Source organism: Pterocles gutturalis, unplaced genomic scaffold (genome assembly GCF_000699245.1).
Source record: "Pterocles gutturalis isolate BGI_N339 unplaced genomic scaffold, ASM69924v1 scaffold9011, whole genome shotgun sequence".
NCBI classification, from domain to species: domain Eukaryota; kingdom Metazoa; phylum Chordata; class Aves; order Pterocliformes; family Pteroclidae; genus Pterocles; species Pterocles gutturalis.
The window spans coordinates 1-13,210 of NW_010105458.1; the positions used below are offsets into that span (position 1 = coordinate 1).

At 38.9% G+C, this 13,210-nt stretch overlaps 1 protein-coding gene across 1 annotated transcript; it reads left to right on the forward strand.

Moving 5' to 3' along the window:
- Positions 1-5,105: 5,105 nt before the first annotated feature.
- Positions 5,106-12,606, forward strand: CDR2 (cerebellar degeneration-related protein 2, 62kDa; the record flags this gene model as incomplete). Its single annotated transcript, XM_010087405.1, has 4 exons — positions 5,106-5,218; positions 9,466-9,614; positions 9,884-10,048; positions 11,509-12,606. Coding segments are annotated over 4 exons (1,295 nt in total), but the record flags the coding sequence as incomplete, so codon positions are not given.
- Positions 12,607-13,210: the final 604 nt, after the last annotated feature.

Consider the following 13,210-nt stretch of genomic DNA (forward strand, 5'->3'; position numbering starts at 1 on the left):
GCGCTTCCCGCCGCCGTGGGCGCAGAGGCAGAGGGATCGCTGGTATCGATGAAGATCGCCGCCGTCTTTGTTTGACGGAAGAGGCGGCTGGAGCCTGGGCTCCTCTCCGCCCGGGAGGAGGCAGCGGAGCGGCTCTCCGGAAAGTTGCACCGTGACAGGACGCGGAGCAGCTCTTGGGGCCGGCGCTGGAGGCAGCGGGGCGCGGGGCTGTGTCGCGCCCTGTTGAGCCTTTCTGTCAGGGCATCAGCCGGTGAAGTTGTAAAGGCAGCCGTGCTCCGTTAGTTGCAGGTCCATTATTAAAAGCTTTATAAGTTTTCTTCTTAAAAATATACAAATAGCTCCACTGTGCATGAGAATTACGTGTCTGGCTCCTGTATGTCATCCCATCAGCAGGTCTCAAACACGATGTGCCAGTGGGAAAGGTTATTCTCATCTCACAGATGAGGAAGGAGTCACAGGAACACACAAAGTGTAATTGGACTAAAAATCTTCTACAGACATGATATGGAAAAAATGTGCAATTTCCTTAAGAGCTTAGTGGCATTTACGACTGGTATTTAGTTCTACTTTTTGTTATTAACCTTGAGTTTGTTTTAAAAGGCAAGCTCAAAGCTGTGAAGTGGCTTCCTGCAAACCTCCAGCCTTATGCTTTTGGCTTTTACATTGAAGTGCATTAATTCTGGGAATCGGTAGGTGCTACTGTACCATAAAGATACTTTTGAAAGTTCTTCCTAGCTGAGCAGCTTTCACGCTGAGATCAGGCATCTGACAGCAGAAACTTTGAGACAGGATAGGTCTCTCTAATTGTATGCTTTGACTATAAAATAGCTAACTGTTTGAAAGCTGTGTTTAGGTACTCTGTGCTCGAAATAGATGTTTTCATGGCTCTAGGATATAAGCCAATCGATTTAAATAACATCCTGAAACTGTAGCTTGCTGGCAAAGGGAAGGGAGTTGAAAGTTTTGAAGACATGATTTAGCAATGTTTTTACTATGTCAGTGTTTACGGGGTAGAAGACCTACAAAGAGACTTCACAAAGTATATCAGCAGACTTCTTGCCTTATTGATGTTTCTTTAATTTTTCAATTAAAATATATAAAATAATCACCATTTGGATCTCTGCTGTGAGCTTTTAAGAAACAGTATTCCGTTCTACAGGTTTGTGCACCTTGGGAATTGGTTAATGCTTTCTCAACTTTTAAACAATCTTTGTCTGGCTATTATCTCTTGACAAGCCTAAATGGAGGTGACTGATAGCCTTGCCAAAAGGAAAAAGAGGAAAATAAGCTGATTGGCAAGTTGAAATGCAAAGAAGAAATTCGTTACAGGAATGTTTTTTAAATGTTCTGTTATACTTTATTCCTGGAGTCTGAAAGATACTCCTCCTAAGACTAAGCAATACCAATGCATGTAAACAGAGTAGTAAGGTTGTTTATCAAGGTCTCTTGAAGCTTTTCACAACCCAAACAATCAGTGCACATTTAAAAAACAAGAAGTAGGTTTACGAGAAAACATAGATTGTAAAACATTACGAAGCACCCTGAAACAAGCTTGTAGTCCTTTCAGACAGTGTTTCAAACTTAAAATTAGGGTAGGATTTTGGAAAATCTTTGACAGTCCTCATATGCACCAAAAGCTTTGGCCTTGACAATGGAGGTGGCCTTTTCTGGCATGCTGTTTGTGAGAACACAATGCTCATGGAATTCTTTTAAGGATGGGAACAGCCATCCTTCCTTCTGCAACATCAATGTTGTGCTGCAGTATGTTGACCTTTGAAAAAGAATTCTTTTGTATGACTGCTCTTTTTACATCTTGCTGTTACTCACTTTAACAAAACAGAGGGTAATCTGAACATGGAGTAGGAAGCATGAAGCTGAGTAAAAAAATAGGGGTTTAATTTTACAGTTAAGTAAACTCCAACCAGGCTTCCTTATATATCTTACACTACTAATGCCTTTTGCTGTTGGAAAGAACAGGCTTAATTTTAGATTGAAAATTCTCTGAATCATTTTGTTAGGTGGGTTATAAAAAAAATAGTAGGATTTAGGTAATGTTTTTCTCTTTTTCTTAGTTATAGTAACACTGTCAGAAGAGATTGTGGAGAAGCACTGGTCAGTAAGGGCTGTTTGACATCACAGACCTATCACTGAAGTCTTGTTTTGGTTTAGAGATTTCTGATGGAGCTGTTAAAACACCAGTACAACTGATCAGATATACTAAAATGAAGATCTTAAGATCTGCACGTATGCAGTTTGCATTATTAAAAACCTCTCTGCTTACATCTTCATTGTGGAAAGGAAAAATGTGTCAGTGTCAGAACTTAGACATTATTTTGCATAAATTTACAACAAAGTGCAGTGTGCTTCTACTATTGTACGATAACTCTCAGAGAGAAATGTAAATTAACTGTTTTCCTTCTGTATCTGGAAAATGTACAGATATCGCACATCTCTTAAAATTTACTCTTTATAGGGCTTATAGGTACTTAATGTAGAAAAATGGATGCAAAGCAAATTCTTAATTTTAGAAGAGGTGAAATTGTTTCAGTTCTTGTTTTCCTCTGTATCTGGAAAACGTACAGATATCGCACATCTCACTCTTAAAATTTACTCTTTATAGGGCTTATAGGTACTTAATGTAGAAAAATGGATGCAAAGCAAATTCTTAATTTTAGAAGAGGTGAAATTGTTTCAGTTCTTGCTTTCTCTAAGGTAGGAGTTAGGATTTTATTGCATGTTCCTGAGTTCTTCCACTTGTCTTATCGCCCTCAGAAACAAATTGCCTTAATTACAAAATAGCATACTTCTCCCATAGTTACTCATTTGTGCTTCTGCCATTCTAATGAACAGAATGTGTAAGTAGAATTCATGTCATTACATTACTCATAGAATGCACATTGTATTCAAAGTACTGTGTGGTATGTGCTACTTGATTTAGTAGATGAGGGGGCATTTAAGAATGAAACTATCAACTCCTAAACGTACTTAAACATCAAAACAGACTTTCACTTTGGGAAGGGAAATGGCAGCAAGTAATTCCATTATGCATTACGTCTTTAACATAATCCTAAATCCTCTCTAAAGCTCTTGTTCTACTCTATGAAAATAAAAGAGTGGACTATTTAGTCTTTGCCTTCAATGAGGCCGGTATTGTTGACTAGCTTTAAAGATTGTGGTGTGTAGTAAAGATTTGTGTAGTATGAGAACTTGTGGACTGGGACTCAATTTTATATAGGATGATGGGCTCACTGTATTTGAGGACTGTAATATTCTGTAATGTGACAGAACAAACAGCTTGGTGTTTGTCTGGGAGTTATTCTGTCCATGGGTAAACAATCTCTGTTTAAAAATGGGAAAAACTTTAGCAGGACACCCTAAAGTTTCCTTATCCAAATACTTTACACCCCAGCTCTATAACAGGCTGTTTCTTAACAAATGGTGCTACAGTGAAAAGCTATCTGAGGATAAACTCCAAGTCTAGACCAGTATGCCTTGTGGCTCCTAGTCGTATATCTTTTGAAACTGTGAAGAACTCCCATATATTGTGATTTGTTTAAAATTATTTTTGTGGCATTTATTCAAAGAATCTGACCTTAAGGTAGGAAACAATGCACTGTAGCTGTAAAGAATGTGTAAAGAATACCACAGCTGCTGTTTTGCCAGAATTGGACATCTGCAACTTAATAGACTAATGCTCCTACTCACTTGTCCTTGTAAGTCTGAATTTGGTCTTTGGCTTAGGTGTGTAGATGGAGTAATGATTCTGGACAGGCTGCCAAGCTGAAGGTTAGCACAAAACAGTCTTGGAACAGTATTCTGTCTATTACAATGACTAGCTGATAAGATAACTGGGAAAGGGCAGGAAAGAGGTTAAGATAACACGTTAAAACAAGGGCATCTTAATCAAATGAAAATGGAATGAGTTTTCTCGTCTAGCTACAACTACTGATGATGCAATGCACATATCTTGTATGTTAATTCAAGTCTTCTTGAAGGGAATGTTTTTTCTTGAATTTCTGCATTAGTGATGTTAGTTCTGTGTGAAAACAAGATTGTACTACACGCATGCAGGAGACAACCTGGTCGTGGTCCAGGTGATGGGAGGAGGTGGAAAATTAGAGATTTTTTAGATATCTGTTGTATTCCTAATATCTAATACCCTGTACAGAGTAATTACAATTTTAGCAATAACACCAAGATTTACTTTTTTGCATTATTTTAGCTTTGAAATGACATGTGTCTTTAAACATAGCAATATAGAATATCTAGCACCAGTGATGCTGTTGAACAAATACCAGCCTTCCCTCTAGAAAGGAACTGACTGTTCAGATGACTTATTTCTTAATTTGAAACAACTACAGTCACTGCACCCTGGAGGTGATTGAAGATGACTGAAGCAAAATGGAGATTAAGTGCCTGAGAACAAATGACATTGAAAATGGTGTTTTGGAGCACACAAAACCATTCTTGTCACCTAGGTTTATAAGCTTGAAAAGCAGAATAACTACATTTCTTTATCAGTTTTATGTCTTTTGATTCACCATATTGTTTCACCATAAAAAGCATCTGAAACTTTAATTTAGCCCTTTGATCTTGCATGACCTGAGCCCCTTGGTGAAGGAGTAATGGGGAGGAACAGCAAAGTAAATAAGAGCGCAGTCACCTTTGGCCTGGGCCTAGCCTGATGAGCATTTACAGGGTCTTTTGTGCTTATTATTCTAAAATATGAGTGCTGTAAACACAGTGAAGTGTAGCTGACAGACACCGTGGGTAGAGGTGCTGGCACAGTACTAGGCAGATGGTGGGAAGGGAAGAGAAGATGGCTGGATGGGTCTGACCTGTGGCTGAAGGACCAAAGGAGGAACTAAGGAAGCTTAATGAAAAAAGAGTATCTTCTAGGTTTCAGGACTGACTTAGACTTGTGTTATAGATGGTATATGGATGGTCTACTTAAGTATAAGCTAACTTTCTTTTTGGGTACTGGGAATAACTTGGAGCAGTTGTAAAAGCAATAAAAAACCATGTCAAGTATTTGATTAAAATGCTTTAAAATTAGACTATATTATTGGCTCTAACTGACCTGCAAACATGATTTCTTTGTTTAGATCTTCACCTTGCTGCTGAGCTTGGGAAGACACTACTGGATCGTAACACTGAACTAGAAGAATCTTTACAGCAAATGTATGCAACAAATCAAGAGCAACTGCAAGAGATAGAGGTAAATATTTAAGGGATCCAAGTGTTAAATCATCTAGACCCACAACATAATGGCACATAAATGGAGATGTAAATTTCTTGACATCTGATGGACACTTTAAAGAAAAATACTGAAAAATCTTTAACTGCTTCTGCTACTTTGATAATTTGAGAACCTGCATAGGCTTGATCATAGTTAGAACTGTTTGTCTGATTACCAGAAGCTTTGTGCCTTTAAATATCATGTTGGATTTGGCTTGTTTAATGACAGATGACTGGTATTTTTCTTTTTGCATAGCAAAGTTCAGTTATTTTATTGCTAAACTTTGCTGACCTTGCCAGGTAAAATGACATCAAGTTACATGATGAATAAATTAATAATTTAAATTATTACATGAAAATGTTAGTGGTTACCACACCAAAATTTAAACGCTGGTAAGTGGAGGAGAGAGATTAAGTAAAATCGGGGGAAGAAAAAAAAGTCAAAATCGGCCTTTTCAAGACCACTCCTCTTTGTGTAACTTGGTGGAAAAACCTGGACATTTTTGGCAATTTTTTTTTTTTTTTTTTTAATATTGCTTGTGTTCTTGCAGACCTAGCATTTGTCAGCATAATGAATCTTTTTCAGATATTAGAGGGGGCAATACACGGTCTCTAATAATTATTAAATATTCAGTACTTTGCTGACTGACAACGTATTGGAAACATTCAGCATTTTGGTTTGGTTCTGGTACGAATCATGGGGAACAGGCTGTGACTGACAGTTACGGATGGTGTGTGGATTTCGTACAGCTGCAACTTAAGTCTTAAAACATTTGTTATTGTAGTGGTAACAGGTAACTTAAAGAATCCTAAGCTTAATAGTTACAGATATATAGTTGTCTTTAAAGTAGTTATGTTAACACAAATGCAGCATCTTTGTTAGGTGATGTACAACTTCTGGGTACAATTTTTTTTTTATAAGGTACTTCTGTTTTATACCTCATACTTTGTCTCCTTCCTGTGTTATGTGCTAAAAATCATCTTTGTTATCCTATTCATTCTGTGAGACAATGGTTGGAATGTCTGATATTTATATTAGTGCCACAGCATTACAAAAAAGTCTCTGCATAAGTAAATACAATTTAAAATTAACTCATTGCCATGAATGGTTCTTATAAAAAAGATTAATTCTTAAGATCTTGAGAGGACAAACACTTCAAAGTGCTCCACAGATATTGCCCTACTTAAGGTTCAACACCTGCATGAATAACCATGTTTAAGGAAGTGCTTAACACAGTTACAACATACCTTTTGAAATAACATAGCATAATCTTGCAATAGATAACCACCCTGGCTCATTGAGCGTAGCTACTTAATAAGCAGCTGTATTTTAACTCTGTCTTGAAATATGGAAAATATATTACTGCTAAGCTGCATTCATTTATAGAAATAGCCCAGTGCCAGTAAGGATGTAATATCCTGTTGGTTTAAGCCAGTTTATTAGCTTAAGCTTTTTTGGTGGGTTAGTATTTATTGACTACATAAGAGAGGTTCAGCACCAGGAAGTCGTCCAAAGTGTCCCTCCAGCTGTGATCTGTGTTGGTGTGTTGCAGGGTCAAGTACTTATGTTCAGACAACCTCAGAGAGTGACAGAGTAATTTATTCTCTCAATATCTTGCTTTGCTTAGCCAATCAAAAAACCAAATCAAGACTTGTGCAATACTGCTTTTTGAAGGCTTTTATCTGATATCTATTTATTGTCTTTCCTCCTCTCTCCCAAATTCCAGCTGTAGTAACATGCTCTCTTCTCCATTCTACCACCTGTCTTAATCTTCTGTCTTTTCCCAGTGCTGTATAAAAGTGTACTAGCAACTCAAAACATTTTTTTCCAAAGAAGTATCTCTTGTCTCTGGATTTCTGGTAGGAAAGGGAAAAGTCAAATGAACCCCTTCTTCAAATACCCAGAGAGAACCTCAGGATGGAGGAAGTGAATGTATTCACTTACTGGCACAAGGGATTGTTACAGGAATTCACTGAAACAAACGGGAATAAAGTTAGCATATGCAAGGTGCGGTACTTTTTAGCTGGTAAGAGCAGTTCAGTCAGATATTCTCATAGCTATATTTCTGTCTTTTGTGGGAACATGGGATACCCCACTGTGCAGGATACATGTGCAAGTGGCACATCTGGTCTCTGTGCTTAACTTTTCCTAATTTTCAAGTGCTTGTCTCTGTAACCTAAAAGTAATATTTCATCTGTTCCTGTAGCTACTCTACTGTGTTTTTGACAAGCTTTTTCAGTGCAGTGTAAATCAGTTTTATCAGTGTAAATATTTGGGGTTTTTTTCCTTTTAATTCACATTTTACGGGTACCAAAGTCTGGAACTGGCTAAGAAATCGTTCTGAAATACGATACTACTTTGTCTGCACTGCGAGGGAAAGTTCAAAGGCTTTGAGATGCTTAAGATTACACCTAATATATTAAACGTTAACATATTAAGCGTTTTACAGCCTTGGATCATTATATCTGACCTCTGTGCTGACACGTGTGCCACTAATTGTAGATGTAATAAATGGTGGATTGAAAAGGCAGCTTTATTCCTGGCTGAATCTGTTCTCAGTACTCTGACTTCAGAAATACTGACACTATCTTTTTATCATGTGGTAGAACACAAGAAGTTTCAACTGCTGCTTTGTGTTAGGTGCTCAGTTGCAGGGAAGGTGGAATAAACGTGAACTTCTAAAGTCTTTATTACCACGTCTGTACTTTCTTTTGGTGGCCTGCCAAACTTGACTCCAGCACTGAAGATATTGGGAGATGCAAGGTGGAGAAAATGGTGCTTCACCTCTAAAGCTTCTGCAAAAGCCCATTGTAATAAGTGGTAACGTCTAATTCTGGCACCAAAGCCACTCTTGTATAGCTGAAGAAAATCTGAAGATCTCCAGCTCCTTCCAAGAATAACCAGTAAAAAAAAAATGAAATGGGTCACACTGAGGTTCTGCTGCTAATCCATGTACTATTTTTGTGTAAATCCTGTCATGTGTGCACAGGCTGCCAAAGGATCTAACCAACTGCTATCATGTTGATCTTCTAGAAGTCTGTATGTAGCAGTTTCTAGTCCTAGATTAACTTATTATCTGTTCTTAAATTGCCTAAAATGTAAACCCATCAATCTTTTAATGAGGTAAAAGGTTAAGTAGAATATGAGAACTTTTGAGTATGTAACAGGCCTATGTAAAGAGAAGTTAATTCTGCTAGGGGTCTGCTGGATGTTCCTACTTGAAGTTTAGTTTTCAGTAAGTAGCCTGTAGTAATACAGAATATATTGCAAGAAGTAAATTCTATGTAAGAACAAAGTATTTCAGATTTCAAGGTTTAGGTTTTTTTGTTCAAGTCTGACAGAAATTCTTGTGCTGATTTTTAGAATTGGATCGGTCCTATCCTGGGTGGACCAAGATTAAGACCCTTGTATGAAGAGGCTTGGGCGGTTGTTAACTGCTCTTAAATGGCAAATTCCAAGCTTTCTGCCATTATTCAAGAAACTTAACAGTCTGTGTTGTTAATTGTAAAACTAAAGAGGATTAAAATGAGAATACTTCATGTGGAGTTCTATTTTTGAAAAAAAGGCAGACCTTTATTTGGGATTACAGTAACTGGAATAGCTCCCCGTGGGTAATTATAGCTTGAATTCAATAATTTGGTTATACTTCCTGACACATAGTAGCCCACATACTGTCTTAAGTGTGACCACAAACTACATTCTGTTCTGCTGAAACTCATCCTGCTTCAGACTGGAAAAACTTTGGTCAGCTGAAAATAAATTTAATTATGGATGGTGCCACCCAATATTTGTTTTAATGCTAAGAAAAATCTGAAAATTTCTGTTGGAGCCCACTGCAACTCTTAGAAGGACTGAATGGATAGTTAAGGGCTGTGCTGAAGTCAGGATTCATGGCTGTCTCAGGGATGACTGCAGTACAGACAAACCCAGTACAGAAGGCCTCGGTACTGGCAAAAGCCTGGCTGCAGCAAGGATGGACAGACAGAGCTTGTACAACGAAACCCAGCTCTGCTGGATAAAAGCCTGGGTTGACCTCCGCGACAAAGGCAAGCTGGCTGGCTCTGTTACTGATAGCACCTCTTCCACTGAGCGCTTACCAAAGCAACCACTGGCGTCTAAGTTTCTGAAATGTAGTAGTTTCTCTAGGAATGTGAATAAAAATGCAGAATAGTCATCCTACCTTTGTGTTTCAAGTATAAACTAGTAACAGCAATACTATCTTGCAGTACCTCACAAAACAAGTGGAGCTCTTGCGTCAGATGAACGATCAGCATGCAAAAGTCTATGAACAGCTGGATGTGACGGCAAGAGAACTAGAAGACACTAATCAAAAACTAGTTGCAGAGAGTCGAGCTTCACAACAAAAGATATTAAGGTAACAAACTTATACTAGATCCTCTTCCCCCCTGCCCCAGTTGATAATATGAAAAAGAGCAGTCCAGGTGTATTGGTGTAGTTATTGGGTGGCACTCTCTGTCCGGTATTGTTCTACAATACTGTTCCATTGACAGGATAGTTTTATTTAATGGTCTTTTGGGGCCAAAGAGCAGCCTTCAGAAAGAAACTACAATATGAGGGGATGGGAAATTCCTGTGTCCTTGACTAAACACCCAAATGTTCTAACAGCAGTCCTTTACCTTTTAGCTTAACAGAGACTATTGAAAATCTGCAAACGCACATAGATGACCTGCAACGACAAGTAGAAGAATTGAAAAAGTCTGGACAAGGCCGGATGAACCATGAGAGATCTGACCAGCCAAGATCAATGCATAGTTTCTCATGTTTGAAGGAGCTGTACGACCTTCGCCAGTAAGACTTTTTACCTTGCATAGTAAAGAGAATACTGAATTTTTTTTAAGCAAAGCTTTAAAACCTAAAACACAAGCACAGATATCAAACAAGCGATCAGAAAAACATCTAACATTCACAACTATCTTCACACTCCTGCACTGCATGGTGTTGCCAGTGCTGCTGGCATACCGCTAGACCACACTGGTCTTTGTGTGAGAGGAACTGCAGGTTCCACTTTCTGTCTTGAAAGGTTCTCTCCCAAAGCCTCCAACCATATCAAATTGTAGCCTAGAAAGCTTGCAGCGATCTGCACCCCATTTTTTTCAATCAGATAAAAGCACACATACAGATAATCTGAAAAACAAACATCCTAAATGCTGATATCTTCCGTAACTTACCCTTTCCTTGGATGTCTGTGGATATCTTCTTGTCAAGGAAGGCAGGATTCCTGCGATAGCTTTCCTAAACTTAAGCTGGTTAAAATGATGCTTAAGCTGGTAAAATAGTACCTGGAGCTCCAGGCTGCTTTTTTAATCTAGAGCAGTTTTACCCAGCTGAACTGCATTAGTATGTCCATCAGGACAATCACCTGGGGTAAGACCTCAGACTAGCTTCAGTCCTAGAAGGTAATTTCGTAAGTGAAGCACCTCCACAGATGGGCAGAACAGGCTTTTGTGTCTGGGCTTCAGCTCTACATGGAGACAGGGCTGTAGAATACATCTATAAATGCAAAAAGAAGTTTTTTTTCTTGGCAATTCTAAGGGTAAGTGGATTCCTTCAAACTGCCAAAGGCTTGTGGAAATACCAGCCTACACAACTGCCTTGTCAATTTTTAAGCTTGTTTCCACAATCAATACTGACAAAAGTACAAGAGCGGAGTGCTGTGGAGAAAATCTGAGTGTCAGAAAACATTGCATGATAGGTGAAGGCAATGTTTATTTAAACTTAAATTGTCGGTCTAGTTACTCAATAAGCTTGTCTGTAACTTGAAACTGTTAATGAGCTGCCATTCTGCTGGAGCTGGGAGTCTTGATTTGATAGCATAAAAGTATTTGCAAACTCTTCTGATTATGGAAGAGGGTAGATATAGATTAGATATTAGGAAGAAATTCTTTTCCGTGGGGGTGGTGAGACAGTGGCCCAGGTTGCCCAGAGAAGCTGTGGATGCCCCATCCCTGGAGGGGTTCAAGGCCAGGCTGGATGAGGCTTTGAGCAACCTGGGCTAGTGGGAGGTGTCACTGCCCATGGCAGGGGGTCGGGACTCGATGATCTTTAAGGGCCCTTCCAACCCAAACCATTCCATGATTCTATGATTCTATTCAAAGGACAGATGGGTTAGTAAAATGACTGCTGTGTATACTTTGAGGTGTGTTAGCACACAGTTTAAATCTGTCATTAGTGACCCAGGACAGGAAAACTTTCGGAGATGTGGTCAGCTGTACTTTCTGTGATTGATAATACTTTTTTTTTGTCTGCAGGTATTTTGTTTATGATCATGTGTTTGCAGAAAAGATTACTTCAATGGATAGTCAGCTAAGTCCTTTAGAAGAAGAAAATGAGAACTTAAAAAAGGCAGTTACAGTTTTGCAAGCCCAACTTAACCTAGAAAAAGAGAAGAGGATAACAATGGAAGAGGAATATAGTCTTATGGTGAAAGAAAACTGTGACCTTGAACAGAGGCTTGTTGATGTAGACTTATATCGGGCTCGTGCAGAGGAGTTGGAACTGGAAGTAGCTGAAATGCGACAAATACTTCAGTCTGAAAACACATTCCATAATGCAGAGAAACTAGTGCCAGAATCCTTTTTCATTTCATTCAAGGAATCTTTAGAAAGGGAGCTTGGTCAGAGCCCGGCAGATGATGGACTTCTGACTGTATCAGAGCTTGACAAGAAGGCACTGAAAAGGAGCAGCAGTGAAACCTTCCTAAGCAGTGCTGCAGGGGGAGACATTCTAAGGGGCCATGAAGAAACATGTATTAGGAGAGCTGAAGCTGTGAAGCAGCGAGGAATCTCTGTACTTAATGAAGTTGATGCTCAGTATAATGCTCTGAAAGTGAAATATGAGGAACTTTTGAAGAAATGTCAAATGGATGAAGATACTTTGAAACACAAGGCTGTCCAAACACTGAAGCAGTATTCCAAAGACCTGAATGTGGGCAACAGCCAGTATGATCTTTCAGCTAGCAATCAAGAATTTACAAATGTGGAGCTAAGTGACTCTCCCACAAATGCTCTTCCTGAATACAAAGCACTCTTCAAGGAAATTTTTAGCTGTATCAGAAAAACAAAGGAAGAAATAGATGAACACAGAGCTAAGTACAAGTCCCTCTCCTCTCAGCCATAATATTTGATGTGCTGATGACCCATTTTGTCTGACTAATCTGTTAAGAAGGGGAGAAACTTTATACAAAATGTCAAAAGACCCCTTATACCGATGTATTTCTTGAACACTCAAAATGAATGTTTTGAATTGGCTTGTAGACCTGTAGTTAACAAGCTAGTTAGTTAAGCTAGACTCTCTGTACCTATGTAGCAATAGATTTAATGTTGTTTAGCACTGTCACCCAAACTAGTGATTGTAAAGCAAACAAACATCACAGCTTAATACTACACTACTCCTCCGTACTACACCTAATCTCTGGCCAGAGCAGTTAACTGACACTGGTTTCCTTAGTCCACTTCAAAAATAACACAGCTAAGCAGTCCGTACAGTACTTCTCCCAAGGAACCAGACTAAAGCTTTCCTTTGGTTTGCAGGTGAGGATCTAGCCTGTAACAACAGCTGTGTAGAAAATTAACAAAAACAAAGCCCCTGACCAGTTTCCTGGGCAGCCTCTCCTTGATTGTTGAGAAGGAAGTTAGCAGTCTAGCTGAACTTGCTTTGGCAGGGAGGTGGAGAGCTGGCACAGCAGCCTGCACTGTGCTTGGTTTAAGGTCAGACGACGTTTTCATATGCACTAAGCTCTCCCATAGATCAGTACGTACGTCTTCCTACTAAGAAAGGATTTGATGTAAAGTTTGCGTGGCTTTTTAGGATGGTTTCTTATGTAGGGCACTTTGTCTTAAGGCAAGATACTGTGAATTGATAATGTGTATTATTTGGGACCTACTGTTCTTTGGTGGAATGTCTGCAAAGTACTTTTTTATGTGTATTTGGTAAGATAGAAAGTTGCAGTTT